The sequence below is a fragment of the Anas platyrhynchos genome, chromosome 2 (genome assembly GCF_047663525.1).
Source record: "Anas platyrhynchos isolate ZD024472 breed Pekin duck chromosome 2, IASCAAS_PekinDuck_T2T, whole genome shotgun sequence".
Lineage (NCBI taxonomy): Eukaryota > Metazoa > Chordata > Aves > Anseriformes > Anatidae > Anas > Anas platyrhynchos.
The window spans coordinates 29,799,231-29,820,104 of NC_092588.1; the positions used below are offsets into that span (position 1 = coordinate 29,799,231).

At 41.5% G+C, this 20,874-nt stretch overlaps 1 protein-coding gene across 8 annotated transcripts in view; it reads left to right on the forward strand.

Moving 5' to 3' along the window:
- The window catches only part of PAG1 (phosphoprotein membrane anchor with glycosphingolipid microdomains 1), a 108,573-nt gene extending 88,087 nt beyond the window's left edge, over positions 1–20,486 (forward strand). For all 8 annotated transcript variants that reach the window (XM_072034494.1, XM_072034497.1, XM_072034496.1 and 5 more), the window contains 5 exons: positions 993–1,044; positions 1,574–1,670; positions 3,839–4,437; positions 9,112–9,171; positions 10,733–20,486. In XM_072034494.1, coding sequence (XP_071890595.1) covers positions 993–1,044; positions 1,574–1,670; positions 3,839–4,437; positions 9,112–9,171; positions 10,733–11,083 — 1,159 coding nt within the window. In that variant the 3' untranslated portion in view covers positions 11,084–20,486. The remainder of the gene's footprint in view (positions 1–992; positions 1,045–1,573; positions 1,671–3,838; positions 4,438–9,111; positions 9,172–10,732) is intronic.
- Positions 20,487–20,874: the final 388 nt, after the last annotated feature.

Consider the following 20,874-nt stretch of genomic DNA (forward strand, 5'->3'; position numbering starts at 1 on the left):
GGCATTTTTGCAGAAAGATCTGGAAGTAAAAGTTTCTATAACCTGTTATCAATTGAGAAAGTGAAGTGGGCTGAACAGGACAGAAAAGCATAGACAAAAAGGAATGGAAAATAATTTCTATGTATTGCAGCTTTGCTTTGGCTGTTCCTGGAGACCAGGGAATTGATCCAGACCAAAATGATTAAGAATCAGACAGTGCTATTAATTAATGGTTTGTACTTATACCTTATCCTTATTTTCTTCTCCACAAGAGATTGCACAAGTACAGGCCCTTCTACTGACTGTTCATTCAAATTTCAAGGCCCCTTCAAAACATTGAGGCTCAGCCCTGCTGAGAGGGAGCCAGGCAACCTGCACTCACCCCACAGTGGTAGATATGATCTGTCAGGCCTTCACAGAGAGAAGAGAGCTAAAAACCAAGGGAGCTGCAAGAGGCCGAGTCACAAACACTGCTGACTCTGAGTTCAGCCTCTCTAAAGGGTAGGATCCTACAGGTGTCTGTCCTGCCTAGGAGACACCTGCCAGAATAAGAGCTTTATTTCCAAAATGGTAGAAATGGGATATTCGATCCATACCGGGAGCCCCGTGAAGTACAATTGAAGCAGCATTCATCTTGAAAAGCCTCTGCTGCTATGTAATTTGTAGGCCTTCTTGAGCTGCTCGTGGTTATTGTTAATTATAACTAGTATCCTGAGTGGAAGTAGGATGAATTTTGTGGGTGTCTTCTGCTGCTTCTTGTGATCTTTCCTTAAACAAGAAAAAAGGTTGTGTGTGTTTGCTGTACCTCTTCAGATATGTTCATCACCACCCTATCTTGCTGGTGACCTTACACAGAAACCTTACCTGTCCCTGTAATAATTTTCAGTTACGAAATTTGTAATATTGTGGTGAATCACAGTTCTGCTCGCCGCAGGTGTGTAAAAGCTATTAATGATTGGCATTTGTGGAATAGTGTAATCTGGAGTAACATTTTGTGTTGCCTCTTCATTAAGGGAAAAGAAGTCCAAACATCAGAATGGAGATCATGAAAATCTGATGAATGTGGTAAGTGTTTATTCCTGGCAGCTTGTGTTGTCTCGGGGTTGGTTTGCATCAGGCCCCTTGCAAAATACTGCAGGCTGGAAAACAGATCAGAAGTTTAGAGATTGTTAAGCACAGGAAATTTTAAAAGTTTCAGAACAGGAAGAGGATTACAGCTTCTGCTGATCTCAATAATTTGCATTTTGTGTTGTCGCTCCGTATCTCCTGCTTTTTCATTCATTCGGGTTGCAGTGCAAGTGCAGTTTACCCATTTGTCAGCTGCTGTCTTCTCACTGGTTGAAGCTGTGGTAATTTCTATTACCATAAAGTCTGGAAGGGAGACCACCCTGGACACGCTTACATTTGTTTGTTTTAACATCTGTAAACACATAAATATTTGTTTGAGTATAATCAGCCTGATTTTACCCTCCTGCCAGTGATGCATGCGAGTCAGAGTCTCTCCTGAGATGGGAATGAAATTCATTGTGATTCTGTTCATGCAAACATGCGTTCTGACCATGTGTTGATTAAATCCCACTGCTTTGTGTTGCAGCCTTCCGAGAAGGAGGTGTTCAGCCACTCCATCACGAGCTCGGCCACGGAGCCGCCCCCCAGCAGTGAGCAGAACGGGGCGCTCAGCAATGGCGAGGGTGAGCAACGCTTCCTTTTTTTTCTCAGTCTTTGCTTTGCCAAGCACTCAAAGTGATTCACATACATTGAAAGTCAAGTATCACTGGAAAATATTTTGCTCGGCTGAACCTAAAAATAAAACGTGCTCTGGGTTCAGCGCTGCTGGGAGCCAAATGTTCACCATGGCACCGGGGGCTGCATCCCCTCCTCCCAGCTCCCCTCCAACCTCACTGTGAAGCTGGAGGTTGAGCTATTAAATCTTTACCCCTCGGAGACAAGTGACCAAAGGCATTTCTAAACTTTGTTTTTGTGGTTCATCACAGCCCCTGTACATTGACTTGTTGCGTTTGGGTGCGCTCACATTTCTGAGAGACTCAGTGCACAGGGAAAAGCCCTCTGGAAAGGGGGAAGCATTTCTGCTTGCCACCAGTCACCACACACTCAGCTGTCAGAAGCTGCTCCTGAAAGGCATGCTGTCAACTATCAGACAGGTTTTAGACTGTCAGATACTACTCAGCTTACAATTTGCATAGCAACCCTTTCACAGAAGAAACAATTTGCTTTAATTTCTTATTTTATGTTTTACATATCCTTTTTGTTAAAAGTTATTTTGCTGTTTGCCTTTTAAGCAGGGGCAGGGCTATGGGAGAACCACAGAATCATGTAGAATTTCTATGTTGGAAGAGACCTCTAGATCATCAAGCCCAAGCACCATCAAATGTATTATTTTTTCTTTTGCCCAACTTGTCAGAGTTTTGTTGGTGGCTGCTTGTCTATACTAAGCTCTTTGAAGAGCACAGAAGTCCCTGAGGGCCAAGGCCAGAAAGGGAAAACATGTTCCAGCTTCCCCAGGCTGGTCCTGAAGTTCCTTAGGAAGTCTGCAGGCATCCTGAGGAGTGAACAGGACACCTTGAATGTGACTTTTTCCTCTCAAGGTGCAGGAGGCAAACGAATGGAGAAAGATGTTTTCCCTTTCTTCTCCTCATGTTTCCCATTCAGACAATGATTACCATCTCATGCCTAAAATTCCAACTTGTGTTTTTCTGTCATGTTACAGCTCCTAGGTGAGCTGTTGTGTGAGACTGCATGTCCAGTGCTGAAGGTAGAGAAGCATATGTGACAACCACCACATCAGTGGCACTGGTTGCATCAGCAGCACTTGTTGTCATGATGTCAAACACACTGAAGGAAATGGAAGAATAGGTAGATTATTCCAAGAGAACACCATAGAAACTGTACTGTAAAGCTGTCCAGAAGTGATTTTTCAAACAAATGGTGTCTCATAAAGTAACACATCATGTACTATCCGAAACACGCTTGTATGTACCCACGTATACATCCTTGAATGCAGGTAAATGTCACACGTGTGCACTGTAAGATGAGAGGTCCCGTAAATTTCAGTCCCTGATACTCTCTTTGTGACAGTGACATGTGTCCCACTTCTGCTACTTAAAATAACATGTTCTGCCTAACACTACTTTCTGAAGTCTACTCGTCTCTTTTGTGCATATGGCTGGCTTGTTAGTAGGTTGTCAACCTACATTATGTGGTGTGAGACTAGGAGAAGTACGGCACAGCCTTCCAATAAGGAGCTCCTGGTGTGGTGTGCAGTGAGGCTGACTTAACAAGGCTGGGCAAGGTGTGATTCAGAGGAGAATTTGGCCAGTGTGTTGAACAAGGTGAGGGCTGGGCAGGGAGAAGGCAGGACAACCTTCTTTTTTGATTACAAAGGGTGAGGAAGTGGAAAGAGGAAAATCCCACAAGATATTTTGAATGCAATTGGTTTGAAGCTTCCCAGCAGTGTTCCCCATCTGAAACTATTGAACAGTCTTCAAGCATTCAACATAACCAATTCAAGTATAAGCCAGCTGAACGTAAGTGCCTGCCTGCACCTGCCCACCCAACCTGTCTTTATTGGGAATACCGTTGTTCTCTAAAGCGATTTGGGGGTGCACAAAGCATTTAAGATGTTGTCAGAATGACATTTTAACAGTTGAGTGCAGAAAGCTCCGTAACTGAAAGCTTTTTCTAAACTGAAAACATGATGACTACTAGGCATTTGCAGGCATTACTGTCATTTATTCTTTTTAATAAGACACAGAAACAGAGTAATGTAGAGAGTACCAAACTGTATTCAGCTTTCTTAGTCATGCGGTTGTTTTAAATACTTCTTTATAATTTTCTCTAGTGCTCTCAGAGGACAGTACAACTGCCTGTATCCAGCCTTATGAAGAAGTACAAACATCTGTCTCTGATCTGCTAGATCCACAAGACAGTCTTGGAAAATCCATAAAATGTCACCAGAGCCGGGAGCTGCCCAGTATTCCCCCTAACAATACCATGGAAACCATCATCTCAGCTAGAAATGCAGAAAATGATCAAGGTCTTGGAATGGAAGGGCCTTACGAAGTCTTAAAAGACAGCTCCTCTCAAGAGAACATAGTTGAGGACTGCTTGTATGAAACTGTGAAGGAAATCAAAGATGTTGGAGCAGCAGCCAACATGGAAAGAAGCTGCAACAGAAAGTCAGCAGCTTCACTGATGGCATCTGAAGGTCAGGATCAGACTCCTGAGTGCAGAATTGAATCAGCAGAATACGCATCTGTAGACCGAAATAAAAAAAGTCGCCAAAGTGCTAATTCAGAAAGCCCTCTTGACAACACACCAGATGTAGAAGATGAGCTTCCCCCTCCAGTACCCATGAAACTTCTTGATGAAAATGAGAACGTGCAAGAAAATGAAGTGGAAGAAGGAGAAGGAACAGAAGGAGCAAGTGAACCAGAGAAGGTAAATACTACTTGTCTTTGTCAAACAGACAGATAATCACTACAGAACACACAGGGCAGAGGAATATTTTTTAAATAACAAAAAAAAATGGCAAGAAACGGAAAAAAAAAAAAAAAAAGTAAAACCACACTCAAATTGATGCAAGACTGTAAAATATAGAAATAGGAAAATTCATGGTACAGCATTACACTTTAGTAAAAACATGTATTCATGTTTTTGGAACCTACATGTAGGATCTTTGCAGCATGCTGTTCATAAAGCTTTTCTCAAATATTATCCAGAAGTTACATAGGAAGACTGTACTTCTTTATCCAATGGTATTATACTTGTAGGAGAAATTAAAATAGGTATCCAGTGCTTTTGTTAACAACCATATATTGTTCAGAATCTTACGCTTGTTTTTTTCTAGTAAAACCTGGATTTGTGGATGGAAGAGTGAGGCATTTTTTCTAGGTTCCTTAGCTTTAGATGACTCTCTTCTGTTGGGCCACTTCAACTTAACTGCATCTTATGCATCTGCTCAAAGTTTCATCTGTATCCTCTGTAGGACATAATAGGAACAGAAAAAGAGAGAGGGAGAGAGAATGCAGTTGTAGACTTTTGAAGCATAAGATCTACTTTTGGTCTTGTAGCTGATATTCAGCAATTGCTATGTAAAAAGGATCACAAAAGAATAAGTACTAATCTCCATTAAGCCAGCCATAAAAGCTGCAAAGACTTTATCAAGCTGTAGATTTTATACTTGTTGAATTCTGTTTGTCACACATGAACAGAGTAATGAACTTCTACCTGGTAAAATCACAGCCAAAAGTTGTGTTTTCTCAGTGGCTTATTCTTTCTCCCAGCCTAGGGACAAATTAGTGGTGAAATCCTTGAAAAACAGAGCAATGACATTTTCAACAAGTTGTTTTACCAGTCTTAGTTTTTCACCAGAATTAATTGCAAGAATACTTTTGAATCATTGCACAGAGTTGTCACAAATTGTTAAGTTCATGTTTTTCAGAACTTGATGAAATAATTTGTAATTGTGAAGAATAGAACTGTGATTTTAACAGGTTAATATAATTTTGGAGTCTGAGTCATGAAATAATGTTAGGTATTCATGAAAATTTCCAAAAATCCTTCAGGTGTGATGCAACATTTTAATGTAAATATATACCTGAAAAATCATAGGAAAGCTGAGGTACTGTTACTTGCTTCTGTTTGTTCTCTTGTTTGAAGTACTTCAGTAATCCAGGCAGAGGGCAGAAAAATACCTTGTTAAATAACTGATTAACCATGTAATTTATAAAGCCCTAGAGTATCGATGTGAACAAAGGGAAGGCTACTTAAAATCTAAAAATTGTTTATCCAGACTCTCCAGTGCACATTCTTAAAAATAATGAGCTTGTTAACTAGTAAATTAAGATATGTCTGTCAATAATAATTCATCAACACTTCTCTCCCTCCAAATTCTGGCCACATGTAATTTCTAATTAATCTTTTAGAGAAGCAGCTTTCAGTACTAATGACATTTTCCCTACCAGGTGTGAAAAGACTTCCAGAAAATCATTGTATTTCCCTGTCACTGATACAAAGGAAATGCATTTGCTGCTCAGTAGCTCCCCAGCACACCGTGTATACAATGTCAGTGACTGCAAGGGCTGGGAATTGATTAAAATGGTTCAGGTTTTGAAGGATTAATCAAGAAATGACACATGCAGTCCCCTAAGTGCCAGAAAAAAGGTGTTTGTCTAATTAAAATTTATTCAGAGCTAAAGTCATCCTGAGTTAAGCCTCGGCAGCGTCAGCTCCTTCCAAAGTCCTCTGCTAGGTACATGCATTATGCATCGAGGCGTGCGCCTGTCCTGTCCTTGAGAGCTACAGCTGCAGCAGAGTTGGAAATGGTAATTGATTGAATATATAAATGTCATTATTGTCAGCATTGTACGTGGAGGTGGTTGCAGGATTGTTTTTCTGTTGTGATGATGATAATTTTTTCCCTCTATTCTGCTTCTTCACACAATACACAGCAATGCCTGTTTTTTTCAGATATGGCAACCAAGAACAAGATGTTTATGGAAATGTATTTTAGATTTGTAACTCTTTTAGTTAAACAGACTCCATAGGTGTCTCTTCTTGCTTCCTGTCATGTTTGGGAGGGAGCAAGGCTGGCCAAGCCTGAGACTGCTCCAGAGTTTAACAGCATGAAGAGGAGTTCTGGTGCGACAGGTTGTGCCTGGCACTGTTTCATTACCAGCAGAGGTGTGCCCCCAGGTAATGCCTGCTGGATCCAGAAGAAGCACACTGCTTGGTCAGCGTTCCAGGTACAGATACAGCAGTACAGATCCTCTTTTTCATCCAGGACTTTCCAGAGTGAGAAAATCCAGGAACACTGGTAAAAATGTTCTCTGTGTGTACATTTGGCTGCTGCCCATCTGGTTTCAGACTTTCACAGCTTGAGGACGGGCAAAGCATCTCTCACAAATGCACCCGAGGAGAATGGTGTTCTTGTTCTGGTGCCTGAGTCAGAGCAACAGCCAAGCCAATGAGCAAAAAATCCAGTGCTGTTGAGGAACAAAAGGAAAGTGGAAAGAAAATAAGAACTTGTTCTGTTTGTGTTGAGGCTTCAAATGTAATTTATAAAATTGCTAGGTACAAGGCGTTTAGGAGCAAGTATTTTCTTCTGTTTCCAAGATGATGGTATCCTTCAAAATCAATGTGTCACAGTTTCCACATTTAGAAGAAAGGATGCTGTGTACCAGGAAAACAGACAGGACTGTCAGTACTTGGGGATGTTTCTCAATACTGGACTGGGAAACGGTAGAAGGGATCCTGACACACGGTGCTTACAAACACACCGATTAGAGAAAATAACATCACTGCAGATTCTTTCTAGCATGTATTTGTTTTAATGGCCAAAGCTGACACTAAAAACTTACTCCTCAAGACAAAACATGTCCCACAAACAAGAACAAAAAACTGAGCATCTGTAGTATTGCAGATTCAATAAAAGGCTACACCAAAATGCATTTGAACTTCTTTTTTTAATTGGTGAGTGAGCAAACCACAGGTTAAAGCGTAGATTTTCCAGCCAGCAAGACAGAAGTTAAAAATGGTAGGCCTAAAGGAAGCTCCACCAGGAGTAGGTTTCAGAGTGCATTGGGTCAGAGTCTTCCTGAGACCTGCATGAGGAGCCTGAAGTTTGGAATTTTTCAGAATTAAACCACCAAGAAAAATGAAAGAAGGAAGGAATCTGTTGTAATGGGTCTCTATGGAAATAAATAAATGAATGAATATATCTTGCATGTCTTATACATTTCTGGAAGCAATATTTAATTGACTGTGCTAAAAATAGCTCTACTTCTCCATCTTGGTCTGTGCTGGAGGAGGTCTGAAATATTTTAAGCGGAAATTTTGCATAAAACTCCAAAATGTGGAGCAGGAGTTCAGCAAGGTCTGCTTGCCCTGGTGAGGAGGACTTGTACATCTGCTATGAGGTAGCCAGGGCCCTGCTTGACATAAAAGTCACAGAATCACAGCATCACAGAAAGGTTTGGGGTGGAAGGGACCTTAGAGACCACCCGGTTCCAACCCTCTGCCATGGGCAGGGACACCTCCCACCAGACCAGGTTGCCCAAAGCCCCATCCAGCCTGGCCTTGAACACCTCCAGGGATGGGGCATCCACAGCTTCTCTGGGCAACCTGCGCCAGGGCCTCACCATCCTCATATTAAAGAATTTCGTTCCTGTATCTGATCTAAATCTCCCCTCTTTTAGTTTAAATCCATTTCCCCTGACACAGAGTCCCTCCCCAGCTTTCCTGTAGGTCCCCTTTAGGCACTGGCAGGCTGCTGTAAGGTCTCCCCAGAGCCTTCTCTTCTCCAGGCTGAACAACCCCAGCTCCCTCAGCCTGTCTGCATAGGAGAGGTGCTCCAGCCCCTTGATCATCCTCATGGCCCTCCTCTGGACTCACTCTAATACTTCCATGTCCTCCTGCTGTTGGGGGCCCCGGAGCAGAACACAGCACTCCAGGTGGGGTCTCACAAGAGCAGAGCAGAGGGGGGCAATCACCTCCTCACCCTGCTGGCCACGCTGCTTTTGAAGCAGCCCAGGATATGGTTGGCTTTCTGGGCTGCAAGTGCACATTGCTGGTTCATGTTGAGCTTTGAAGGTTGTGAGTGCACCTCGGTGTAGTTGCTACAATTTGTGGTGGAGGAAAATGTCGCTGCCTTGCAGAGCTTCCAGACCTTGCTGAAGGAAGGACAGTAATCGTAAGGAAGGCTCCAGCTCAGTGAGTTCTTTTGTAATCTAGGAGTGTATCTGAAAATCAAGCAGAAGGCTGGCTAGTGTTTCACAGCACCTCGCTTTTAATTGTTCAAAAGCCTCTGCAGACACTTTACTTCATTGGAAGTTTAAAGGCAGGGGTACAGCGCAGCAGAGATTGTTTTAACCATTACATTATTTTTGCCCCTTTTAGGTCAGCACAAGAGCAGATGCATTAAAAAGCTCTACTAACCTCAGGGCTGTTATCTCCAGAGATGTACGCTGGATATTAGCTCCATAAAATGGAACTAGTGAGCAAATGACCATAAAATACAATGTATTGATTGTAATGTGAGGGTTTTATTGTAGGTTCCACGCTGTTGACTGGTAATGAGCCTTTTTTTTTTCTTTCTTTCTTCCTTTTTTACAGAGGCATAGTTCGATGTCTTACAAGTCTCGGGAGGAAGATCCATCTCTTACAGAAGACGAGGTTGGTTTCTTGCATGAAATTCAATAACTAGCTAGAGACCTTTTTTCAGGCAGAAATTAGCATAAGCTCTGCGTGATTAAGCAGGATCTAAGAAAGGTGAAAATTGTCTGAAGGGAAAATGAAAGCTGAAGTTTTTCTGTACAGAGTTTGCACTGTCATATGTCTGAAATAGAAGTATTTATAAATTTCTGAATAGAAGTATTCTAGCATATGGCTTTGTCAGGCCAATAAGCTTAAAAAAAGGTGTCTGAATATAACGAGAGACCCTAATTAGCTGATCATTAGGGCAGCTCCTTGGTTTGGTTGCCAAGTTCTACTTAAGAAGTTTGAAACATGCCCTACCTTTCCCATTCAAAGTGTATGGGGCTGAAAAGCACAATGAAAGCATAGGAACATAAACTGTTCTTTTAAATGTTTGTTAGTCAAAGAAATTGAGGAGATTGAAACAGAGATAGAAAAGTGAAACCGAAATAAGATTGCTCGTGACCATATCCAGTGCTTCTTTACAATTTGATACAAATCCATGGTGGTCTTGCATGCTTGGGGAGAAAGACTTCAAATGTAGCAGAGGAGCTGTATGTCAATTACAATGCTAGGTACCAGAGAAGCAAAGCAAAAAATTTCAGCCTTGTGGCCCACGAGAGGGAAGTTATGGACATCGACTGGCAGAGGGAGTCAGGATGCACTGGGGACACGTGGACGTGGGCTTCTCCTTCACCTCTTCATGAAGGGCCACCTTTGTGCAGCAGTTTGGGTGTACCACCTCCTCTGAGAGCTTTTCCAGAATACTGCTTATACAATTTGTGCCATTAGAAATTTACTTTTGGGAAGGTTTCTCTATCCTTGTTGGGTTCATTGTTCTACCCACCCCATGTGGAGCCAGAAGGAGAGAAATTCCTGCTCCTTCTTGTGTTTGCAGCAGCTGGGAGGTACCAATCTCTGGTCTTCAGTTCTGACAGGCAGTGACTGAGGTGCAGCTCAGGTGCAGGCTAGCCAAAGGAACAGACCTTGCACATCAAGGCCACCACTGACTATTTGCTATTTTCTGATTTTCCTCCTGATTTTTAATGCTCTCTTCATGTTTTGGTCCCTCGTTGGCTGCACCTATAAAACCAAGAAATAACTGCTGTCCTATTGCAGTGTCTGTAAAAGCTGGAGGGTAGCTGCTACCATTACAATGAAAGAGCAAAGGTCAGGCAGCATCCTTTTGCCTTCCAGCAGCTGAACCTGATCATCTCTTTGATACCTGTCTCATTCAGCTCAAGTTGTCTCCAGTACCATAGCAAAGCTTGCAAGAGCTCCTGCTCACAAAGCCAGTCCTGGATCTGAATTGCCTGCAGGGATTTGTATTCAAATAACTTTTACTTATCTAAATGTCATCATTCTTTTTTGAAGGAAATAATAAATTTATAAATGCATGCAAGAAAAGCAATTTTGTAAGAAAGGATATGTATTTATTGGAAGGTCCTGTCTTTCAATATACTGGTGGTGGGAGGGGGGCAGACTGGCACCCAAGTTTTATGCCATGCTTAAACACTCAGTGGGTGTCTCCTTTTCCTAGATCTCAGCCATGTACTCTTCAGTGAGCAAGCCAGGACAGGCCATCAAGGCACTGGATTCTCCTTACACCTGTATTCAAGAAATCACATCTCAGAGGTCCCCGTCTGTTTGCAGTGGCCTCTACGCAAGTGTGAAGGACTTTGAAAACACTCTCAGTACTACCACTGTGCCTCAGTCAGCAGACAGACCCAACGGGGAGCTGGAGCCTGACTATGAAGCTATCCAGGCAGTGAGCCAAGAAGAAGACAGGACCTTGTCTGTGCCTAACACAAACCACACTGCTCTTTCGGGAGAGAATGACTATGAGAGCATAGGGGACTTGCAGCACCACAGGGATGTCACCAGACTTTAACTACTCTGGCAGCCAGATTTCAGCCTTTATCTTATCTGCTGGTGTTTTCAAAACAACATGTGAGACAAGGAGAGGGGATCACTTCTTATTTTGAGGAACAAAGCTAAGTACGGAATAGAAATCGTGAAGAAGCCGTGCATGGTTCAGCCTGGGTGTGATATCCATGGGGTTGTTCTGGGTGGTGGACGGAGGCTCACAGGAAAATTTATTTTTTATTGTTACCTTTTTATTATTAGTTCCAAGATGGCCAGAATTCGGGAAGGAGTGCTGTGTTTGTCGTCCTGATAGGATCACATACCAAAAAGACTGCCTTTACACAAAGCTAGCTTTTCAGTTTAGAAGATTATTGTACATCATTTTCTTCAACGTGTTTTTCAAGAATCATTCTTCATTCAAGCTCGGGCATCCACTTCGTGAAGGTGTGCTAACCTCTTTGTCTTTGGGAGCATGCTGTAAATCAGTCCTTGCAGCCAGGTGGGGCTGAGATGGAGTCAGGATATCGGTGTGTCCTTTCCACTGTCATTACAACTAAAGTGCAAATAACAGTCACTTCACTTCACAAGGGACCTACCCCAAATGTACTTGAATTAATTCTGTAGGCTTTTTTCTTTCTTTCCTGTTTTTTTGTTTTTGTTTTTTTTTTTTAATGTCGGGGCTGTAGAATGTGACTTGCAGTATTTTGAGATGTGTACTGGTATTTGTAGGGTTTTTCATTTAATTATTTGTGAAATACTGCTTTTAAATGGCAAGTGACACTCCTAGCATTCTCACTGTGTCCCTCCCGTGTGCACACATGTACCTACACATACACACACCAGACGACTGTCATGTTGCAAGAAGTTGTACAAATTAATGTGTTGGCATAATATTTAGTCTAACCTTAATAGTGTTGAGTCATCTTTTAAAGAATTTTGCCCTTTTTAAAGACTTAAAATATTTTAATATCTATTGTATTATATAGGAAAACTTCTGTATTGTGTTGAGTGGATGATATTTTTCATTTTTACAACATATTTTTAATCTTTGAAGTTTTTGTAGATTACCTTGCTGCTTTATGTAACCAGAGGAATCCCATTCTTTCCTTGGGTTTTATTTCTTTTTCCTTTACATCTTTTTCCTATTTTAGAAGTACGTAAACAAAGAATTGCTATATTATTTTTTTTTAATCTTCTTAAGCAGGGATGTGGACCATGCCTTGCTGTTTTTAAGCTTAAAATAATTCAGTCTGTGTACAAGAAAAAAGGCAAAAAAGAGGTAGAAAAGAGAGTGGATTTCTTCTGAGATTGCCATTGGTCATTCTTGTTCCTCTGCCAAAAGGAGCAGGAGAGTCATAGCTAAGGGAGACCATAAACTTCCTGGGGCTCTGACAAGCAGTTTGAAAGCCACTGTCTTTCCAAAGATACCAGGTTATTCTGTTACTAGTGAAAGAAAAAAAAAAAAAAGTTGAAATAAGCAGGTACTGGACTGATACACGTTTTCTTCAAGAATAGTGCAATGATGAATAGTATAATAATACAAGAACAGTCCAACAGTAGAGAGTAGGCATTTCATTATATGCCTTTGTACACACTTATGTGTACATCCGTGCACGTGTCCCTGTGCATACACACATATACGCGTGGTTTGTACACAAGGACAAGCTACGGTCCAAATTTGGTAGCATTCACATAACATTCACATACACAATATTGGCATGTGCTTGAAGAGTAGTTTATTTTTAATGCAAAACAGACAGTATGTAAACTGAGAGTGGCTCATTGCATAGCAGCCCAGAATGGGTTTAGCTTCAGCTCTCTTGCTGCTGAGGTTTGGTATATCAGGCTGGGTCCTTCTCGGATCACTGGCCAGCACGCAGCGGTACTTGGTACTGTACAGGGCAAACACAGCCCTGGGTACACACATTTGTTAGAAAAACCTATAACTGAAGGAAGTGTACTGGTTTATGGCGCAGCCTGTAAGGAGCATGGCCCTGAGGAGCAGCGCTCGCCTGCAAACTGCCCACAGAGTGACCGGAGCTTTGTGGAGCCTGACCTCGCACGGCCGTGGAGCACACTTGAGCTGGGGCTCTCTTCCTGCAAGGAAAAGCAGCTCAGACCAGTCTGCAGCTATCTTGATCGTGCTGCCATGCTCTCACGGCTGCAGCAAAGACTTTTCTTCTACTTCACTGCAGTGCTTTTTATAGCTGACTTTGGTCTTCCTCCCCTTGCAGCGTTCCCTCGAATGTGAATTCATGAAGTTCACCTTTGACTGTTCTCTCCTTCTACTTCATGCTGTTTCAGGCCAAAGATAAAATGCCTCACGTATCACAAGATCTTCTGTGCTGAGTTTGGAGATTTTCTGGAGGTTTAACTATGTGTTTGCTGCCCGCTTCGTGCTCAGGTGTACTTGTTTGTGTATGTCGTCCTCGGTCTGACTCCTGCAGCTCAGTGGGAGACATACACAACTCCTGAGGTTCCCAAACACATCTCAGGATGCAGTTATCCCTTAAGGGCTGTCTTACTTGTTACATGGATGACTGCTTTTGGAGAAACAGTAGCAACACGAGGTTTGTCAGGTTCACCAGATGCAATTTCAAGATCAGTTTAAAAAATAAAAAAAATAATAGCAGTTAATGATAGCAAAGAAAAACATTGAACTCCAGATTGCAAAATTTTAAGCTGCAAAAGAAGAAAATCAAGCATCACTCTAAAAGTACCCCAAGCCAAGATCAGCGAGCCTAAGGAAGAAGAAGGACTGCCTGGTCGCACTTTGCTGTCTTTCAAGGCAGAACCAGGAGTGCTGGACTGGAGGACGGGATGTCAGACTCAGCTCCTTCCTTCCTTTCTGATCCCTGTTGAGACCCCCCAGACTTCCCTTTTTCACAGTGAAATCCCTTCCCCTGTCTTTTTCTGTTGCTGTCTCGGTCTGCCTCACACAGCATGGCACTCAGCGCTGACGTGCCGTGGTGCTGGCACCTTCCTTCCCGTTTCTGCCACTGTCAGGCTGCTCATAACCTCTGCAGAGCAGCTGCTGTGGACAAGACAAATCTTGAGTGGTGGATAGGGTCTGAAATTGGTTTTATTTCCTTCTTATGCGAATTGATCTTGGACATTAGAAACAGGAGCTTAATCTTTTCCTTCTACCCCTCTGTCAGTCACGAGGTGGAGATGGGTGTTTTATCTGCATTTCCTCAAGCTCTCCACCTCCAGCTCTTGACAGATGACACAGTAACACAGCCAGTGTTTATTGCAGAGCGTTTAGTGCAAGCTTCTACCCCCACTCTGTCCTTTGCCACTTTCAGGGGCTTTGACCACGACAGTCTTCTCTGAAGTCATCACAGGAGGGATCTGCTTCCAGCCCACCAGACCCTCAGCCTGGTGGGGAAGGCGGTCAGATTCTGGATTGCTGCTTGCAGTGTTAGCACCTGCCCTCACCCCCTGAGACCTCCTGACGCTGAGCTCTTGGGAGCTGAAAAAAGGAATTACCCTTCTGAACAAGGACACATGGAGGGGGCAGTGTTATAGCTCCCCTATAATCTCCATTATGTAGTCTAATGCTATAGAAGAATGTTTTAGAATTCAGTCCAAGGTGCTTAAATGAGTAATTAACATCACTTTAATAAATAAATAAATAAATAAATAAAGCTTCTGTTTTAGTTCCCTCTTTCCAGAAGTAAGATCTGTTCTTTCATGGCTATTGCCAATGCTTTCTTTTCACTAATACACTGGAAATATTTTCCCAGCAGCAATCTTCAAATACATTATTTTTGCTATAAAGAAAGGGGAGTCTCTTCTTCTTGTCTCATCACTGCTATTTGTTTCTCTTTCACCACACCCATAAATAAAATATCAACACCCAGAATGAATTATTTGTTACCTAATGATCTTTCCTGGGGCAACTTCACAGACTTGTTTCTTTACCTCCATTTGTTAGCACAACTGTATAAGAAGATCGCACTTCAAATTGACATAGTGAAGCCAAGTGCAGCTGCAATGTCTCTGTAACTACACTACTAGAAAGGTCTTTTCTGATTCCCTTCTGGGAACTGGTAGAAATAGGAAATGCAGTTTGGACATCTCTTCCCTGAATCCATCTACCATGGGACTTCTATCCCCATCCTGAAGCCAGTAGTGTCTCTTTCTACCATGACAAGCGCAGAATTGCTTGCTCAGCCACAGAGCAAAATAAATGTTAAGGATATTGTACACAGGCATGTACCTAGTTACCACAGTTAGATCAGCTAGAGTGCCTTTTTTACTAAGTAGTTAGTACTTCCATACTCCTTTTTTTCCATACTGTTTGTTTGACACAAAACTAGAAGGAGCATTCCCCCCATTTATCTGTGGGGGAAACAGCTTTGGGAACAATTAGTAACAGCTTTATAAAGACACATCAAACATACAGGACCTCAATTAGCCTCAGTTTAGCAATAGTCTCTCACAAAGTTCCTCTAGAAAGCCCAGTAATGTAGCTACAGTAACTAAGCTTTGCAATAAGCATGATCAGTCTTCTTTCGAAGAACCTATGTTTTTCAACAGTGAGCAATCAGGGAGGCTGTGGTCTGTGTCCATGTCAGCTGTGAACAATTGGTAGCTTCAGTCTTTGTATTAGTATCAGTTACAGGCTTGCTTACACAGAGCAGGCTGCACGGGGCAGGGATGAGGGGAATGGCAAAAGAGGAGTGGGTGCTGGGATTCAGATGTATCAGTCACCCAAAACTGGGCCGTCCCACAATAGCGACTGGCTGAGGGTCAGCTGCCTTGTTCTCCAAGTCCTCGTGCATTGTGCCTCTGAGGAATCTGTCTTGTGGAGATTCTTCTGGGCTGTGTACTTCTCCTTGGCTCCCTGAACAGCTCCTCTCGGTTGTCTTGATCAAAATTCTGTGTACACGGTGCTCTCTGTTCAACCTTTCAATGGTGCTTTTATAAGATGCTGGATAAATGGTTTCAATGTGCTTTCTGAAAGCTGACATGTAAAGTTGTGACATAAAGTGTTCTCTCTAGCATTTTCTGCTTCACAAACTGAGCGTTAACTGTGATGCTCTGACTGCAAAAGTCTGACAGGGCTTCCCTGTTTCTTCTTCACCCCACAAAGAACCAGAACGGAGCCATCACATGTAAGAAGCCTGGGTTGGGCAATACTTTTCAGAAGCAGCCATTCAGGCCAAGTGCATTGGCTTGAGAACAGCTAGACACTTGGCTCCTCAAGGACGTTTTTCTGTCTTTAATTGTGTATGTGCATTTGTTCACAAGATGACTGTAAGAAATCTATTTCTGCAACAAACATTTTGATTTGGGCCAAATTCCAAAGAGGATATTTGGTTAATTAGCAGTTATTTCAGATGAGTGTTGTTTATTTAGGTTGGAACGTGCCTGAATAAGGCTGGTATGTGCCTCACAAGCAACTTGGTGTGTGCAGTCTGTTGAGAACTGGGTGAATGCAAAAGATGCTCGACCTGATGGCTGCTCCTGGGATAGCGTGCTGAAGACTCCCAAGGGCAAATCTCTTTCTTGGAGCAGGAAGCCTGATTGCTGTTAATATGATTTCATACCCTGGTGCTGAAGTTCATTTGTATCTGTCTTTTGGGATGATCATGGCTGAAGACATAGCCAGAGCAGATCTCAACCTTAAAAGGAAAAAAAAAAAAAAAGCATTTTTATATCCCTTGCTAACTAGCCAGTTATCAACATGTTGAGGATTATGCTGAGAATAAGAGCTATGGATCACAGAGATAAAAGCAGCGTGTTCCTTTTCTCAAAGGAAGGAGAACCCCATGTCATTGGGTCAATACAAAAGATCCCATGCTCAGCATTCATATATCCTCAACAAAAAGTATTAAACAAATCAGTTGCCCAGGTAATATTTTTCCAGTAGCGCATTAGTGTATCACATACACCAGACACTGTTCTTTTCCTATGGACAACAGAAAGTTGAAAACTTATTGTGATATAAGGTTCCCATTGATTAAACTTACATGTAAGCCATAGGTCATCAAGAGAGGGTCTACACAATGTAGATATATTTAATCTAACTCTGTATGATGAGATGTTGTAGGCAGAATCACTAGAACATCTCCATGCTCTACACTTGGTTGGCCCTGCTCATATGGCAATGTGCATAGCAAGTGCGTGGAGTATCTTTGAAATAGTATCCATTGGCCTGCCCAATCTATAGGCAACACAAAGCTTAGTTCTGATTTTCTGAGCTGTGGGGTTTGTTTTCTGGACATCTTCTGTCTCAAACTGGACAGAAGGACTGTCACTACAATCACAACAAACTGGACAGAAGGACTGTCACTACAATCACAACAGCAAAGTGCCTAAAAGTAAAGATGTTTCTGTAAAAGTAAAGATGCTCACTGTTACTGCACAGCAGCTTGTCTACTGTATGTGGTACTCTCTTGCCATACACGTTTCTAAATTTGTCTTTCATTTATTGTGTTCATTTATTGTTATAACTGCCTGGCAAGTTTTCCGTCTCTGCAAATTCAATTGTATAATTTTAACTAGAACATTTGTTACTGAAAATATAAAATGTGACCTTTGCTCAGTTTAGAAGGCAGCTATGTTGTTTCTCATAATTTAAGATAATGCAACAACCTGCTTAGATTTACAATGTATGTAAAACATGACTTTAAAAGTTTTGGTTTAGCTTTCAGGATGCCTCCCTTTCACTACAAGGCAATGTTACCAACTTTGTGATTTTAATCTTGTATTGTTTTAAAGCCTTACGAATCTTATTACTTACGGAGGAAAAAGAAAAAAGAAAAAAAAAAAAAGGCAGCACTGGTGTTTTGACTTCCTAATGTCTACGAAGAGACGTTCATGTTTTAACTTTCAGCATAGGTTGGATTTGGACTATCCTCTTATTTACGTAACTGCTCCTCCCCGTCATGCTCAGCCATCACCGTCTGGGTTCTCTCTTTTGTCCTTGATGAAATACAGCACCTGGCCACTGTCCAGCGGGCACAGAAACTGCATCACTTCACAGTTCTGAACGGGGTTTAGAAGCCTGGACTTGTGCTCTGAAGTCACACATTTTGGGGAAATCAGATCCTGTCCTGCAGACTTCTGTGGAGATCTTCGCTTTCTCTCAAGGCAAAATGTACCATAGCTCAGAAACACTCAGCTGACACAGAAAGATGTACAGTAAGAGATGAACTGTTTTTTTGTTGTATGTTTTGTTTTGTTTTTTACATTAGTAAAAAATGCTTAAGAGCACAAGAACCTCCATTTTCACAGGCATGAGGATACTAAACTTGGTCTTTATCTCTGAGGCTGCTTGAGAATGGTCACGTAACCAGTCTCCTCCGAACGTCCTACCCGTGTGGCGAATTCAGACCTCAAATGAGCTCCAGATGGACCACCTTTGTGCAGGGCCTGTCTCAGCTCTTTGGTGATGACAACTTTGGAATGGCCCTTGCCTTCCCAGTCCCAACCCCTTGAGCTTTGAGGTGTGAGCTGCTCCTCCTCAGTCTGCCTGGTGTTGCTAGTCTGAGGTGTGCCAAGAGTCAGTGCCAGCCCAGAGAAGAGCATGTAGTGTCAGGGCAGGACAGGCAGAGCCTACTGCAGCTACTAGGAAAAGAGAGGTCAGAGGAAAAGTAGCTAAGTTTCTTTTGTGCTTCACCCATATCACAGACTACCTATTCCTAAAGGTTTTTATTGTAGAGGAGGTTGCAGTCAAGGGACAAGTTGCAGAGAATGGCACAAGAGATGGGTGGAGCTGTTTACTATTCTCAGCATTCCCTCAGCCCAGAGAGGAAGGGTCAAGCCCTCTTTGCCCCACTGTCATGTAGATTTCCCAACCTTTTATCAGCTTAAATGAAAGGAAAATAAATTATAAATACATGCTTTTGCTCTATGATAAACCCCAAATGGGCAAAGGTGGGTGCACTAATATAAGTACCTCCATCCACGTGCAGATCTGCACTTCCACAGAGGTTTTTTGAGAAAAATAAAAAAATCAAAACCGGGTTATTTTATTTAAAAGTAATAATTTGCATGAGGTAAGAGTGCAGGATTAGACCCTAAAAGTTTAGGACGTTTGGTTTGGTGCTAATGTATTTCTGTTTGTCTTTTCAGTGAAGTGAATTTTCTTTCTTTTATGTTAGTGAACTGATATGACTTCCATAGGAACAACAAACAATGCAGAGTCTGTTATATGGATAATTATCTCCCATGGCTGTTATTAAACTCCTGCCTCAGTAGGATTCACTTTAAATTGGGTGCTGTAGGAGCTTCAGCACAAAATTGCTGCACGCATGGAACATTGCCTACATAGAACATAGTGGATAAGTATTTGTAATTACAGACACTTTCATTTATTTTAACTTGTTTTATAATGGAAAAAAATATTTATCAGTAAAATGGTTTTCTAGCAATGTTCTCCTAAGTAACGTTTTTGCAACAAATTGTGTTTTCTGGACACCTATTTGATTTTCTGGTCACTGAAGAACTTCAAAACATCCTCTAACCAGCATGATCTTCTGAAAAGAGAGGATTAGAGCTGTCTCTGGCTGTCTCGGAGTGGATACAGTTAAAAGAACTGTGCGGTTCGGATCTGTAGGTAGCGAGAGCAGTTCAAAGAAATGACTGTAATATATAAACCTGGAGTCAGTGCATGCAGACTTCCAAGCTGGCACTGCTGAGGCTTGTTTGCTACACGATTGGTTATTTGGCTTGCTACCTTTCTGAAATCAATATGGTTTTATTAACAGCACTGCAGACACCAAAATACTGTAGTTTTGCAGAATGTATGTTCCATAAATTGTAGCTTGGCTGTAATTGCAGGGCTTATACTACAGTTAGAGCAGTTCAGATCCAAGACTAAGTTGCATTTTTTAAATTGATAAATGCCATGAAATTCCTTTCAACATTTTCTAGTAATATACACAAGTTGATGTAATTTAGTCATACCATTATTCGAAGAATCTTCATCTGATGTTTCTAGCCAATTCAGCTTTTGGCTGCTGAAAGCACAGTAGGTAATTATGGTTATTTACTGTAAATGTAGACACGTTTTATGTAAATATGTCAGGGGAAAAAAAAAGGAAAAGAAAAAAAAATGTTACTTAAATGTATGAGGCAGTTATCTAAAAGTAAGAACATACGTCAATAATATAAAATACAACTTTTATTTATGTACAGTAGTATCCTAATATTTACTTGTTTATATGCGGAAGAAAATCCTAAGATTCTGTACTGTATTCTCTGAAAGCTTTTGAAATAGGCTTTGCCATTTTCTCCAGTTAATATATTTGCAAATAACTTTTGAATTTAATGGAAATCCTTGTAAATGATGTCAAATGGGAAATGGTACATTGCAATGAAATTAGTTTAATTTAAAGATCCTGCAAAAATTTGGTGGATTGAAAATGCTATATAAATTCAGTAGCCAGATAGAAAGAATAAAACACAATAAAGAAGCTTTGTCCTTTTTTTTTTTTTTTTCAATTTGTGCCTCCTTTCTGTTTGTTTTTCTTAACAAATGTTTTATTTAGTCCTTGTAGACAGTTGCTTTTGTATGTCCTAATATCTGCGTTATTTGACAGAATTTTATTTATTGCAGGCATTTTGTGCTGATTTCATTATCTGAAATGAACTTTTAAGTCTCCTTTGTGTTATATAGCACCTTATTCCCCCCAAAGCCACGATCCTGTCAAGATTCCAAATGCACTGCACAAATTTTAAATTGACTGCAGACTAAAGCTGGAACTCCCATGAATATAGCAGCACTGTGCTCTTTAATGCAGGTAAAAATATTGGTCTTGAGCCTTTAAAAGTTGTGCAGCTTTTGGCATTTTTAAAGAAAAA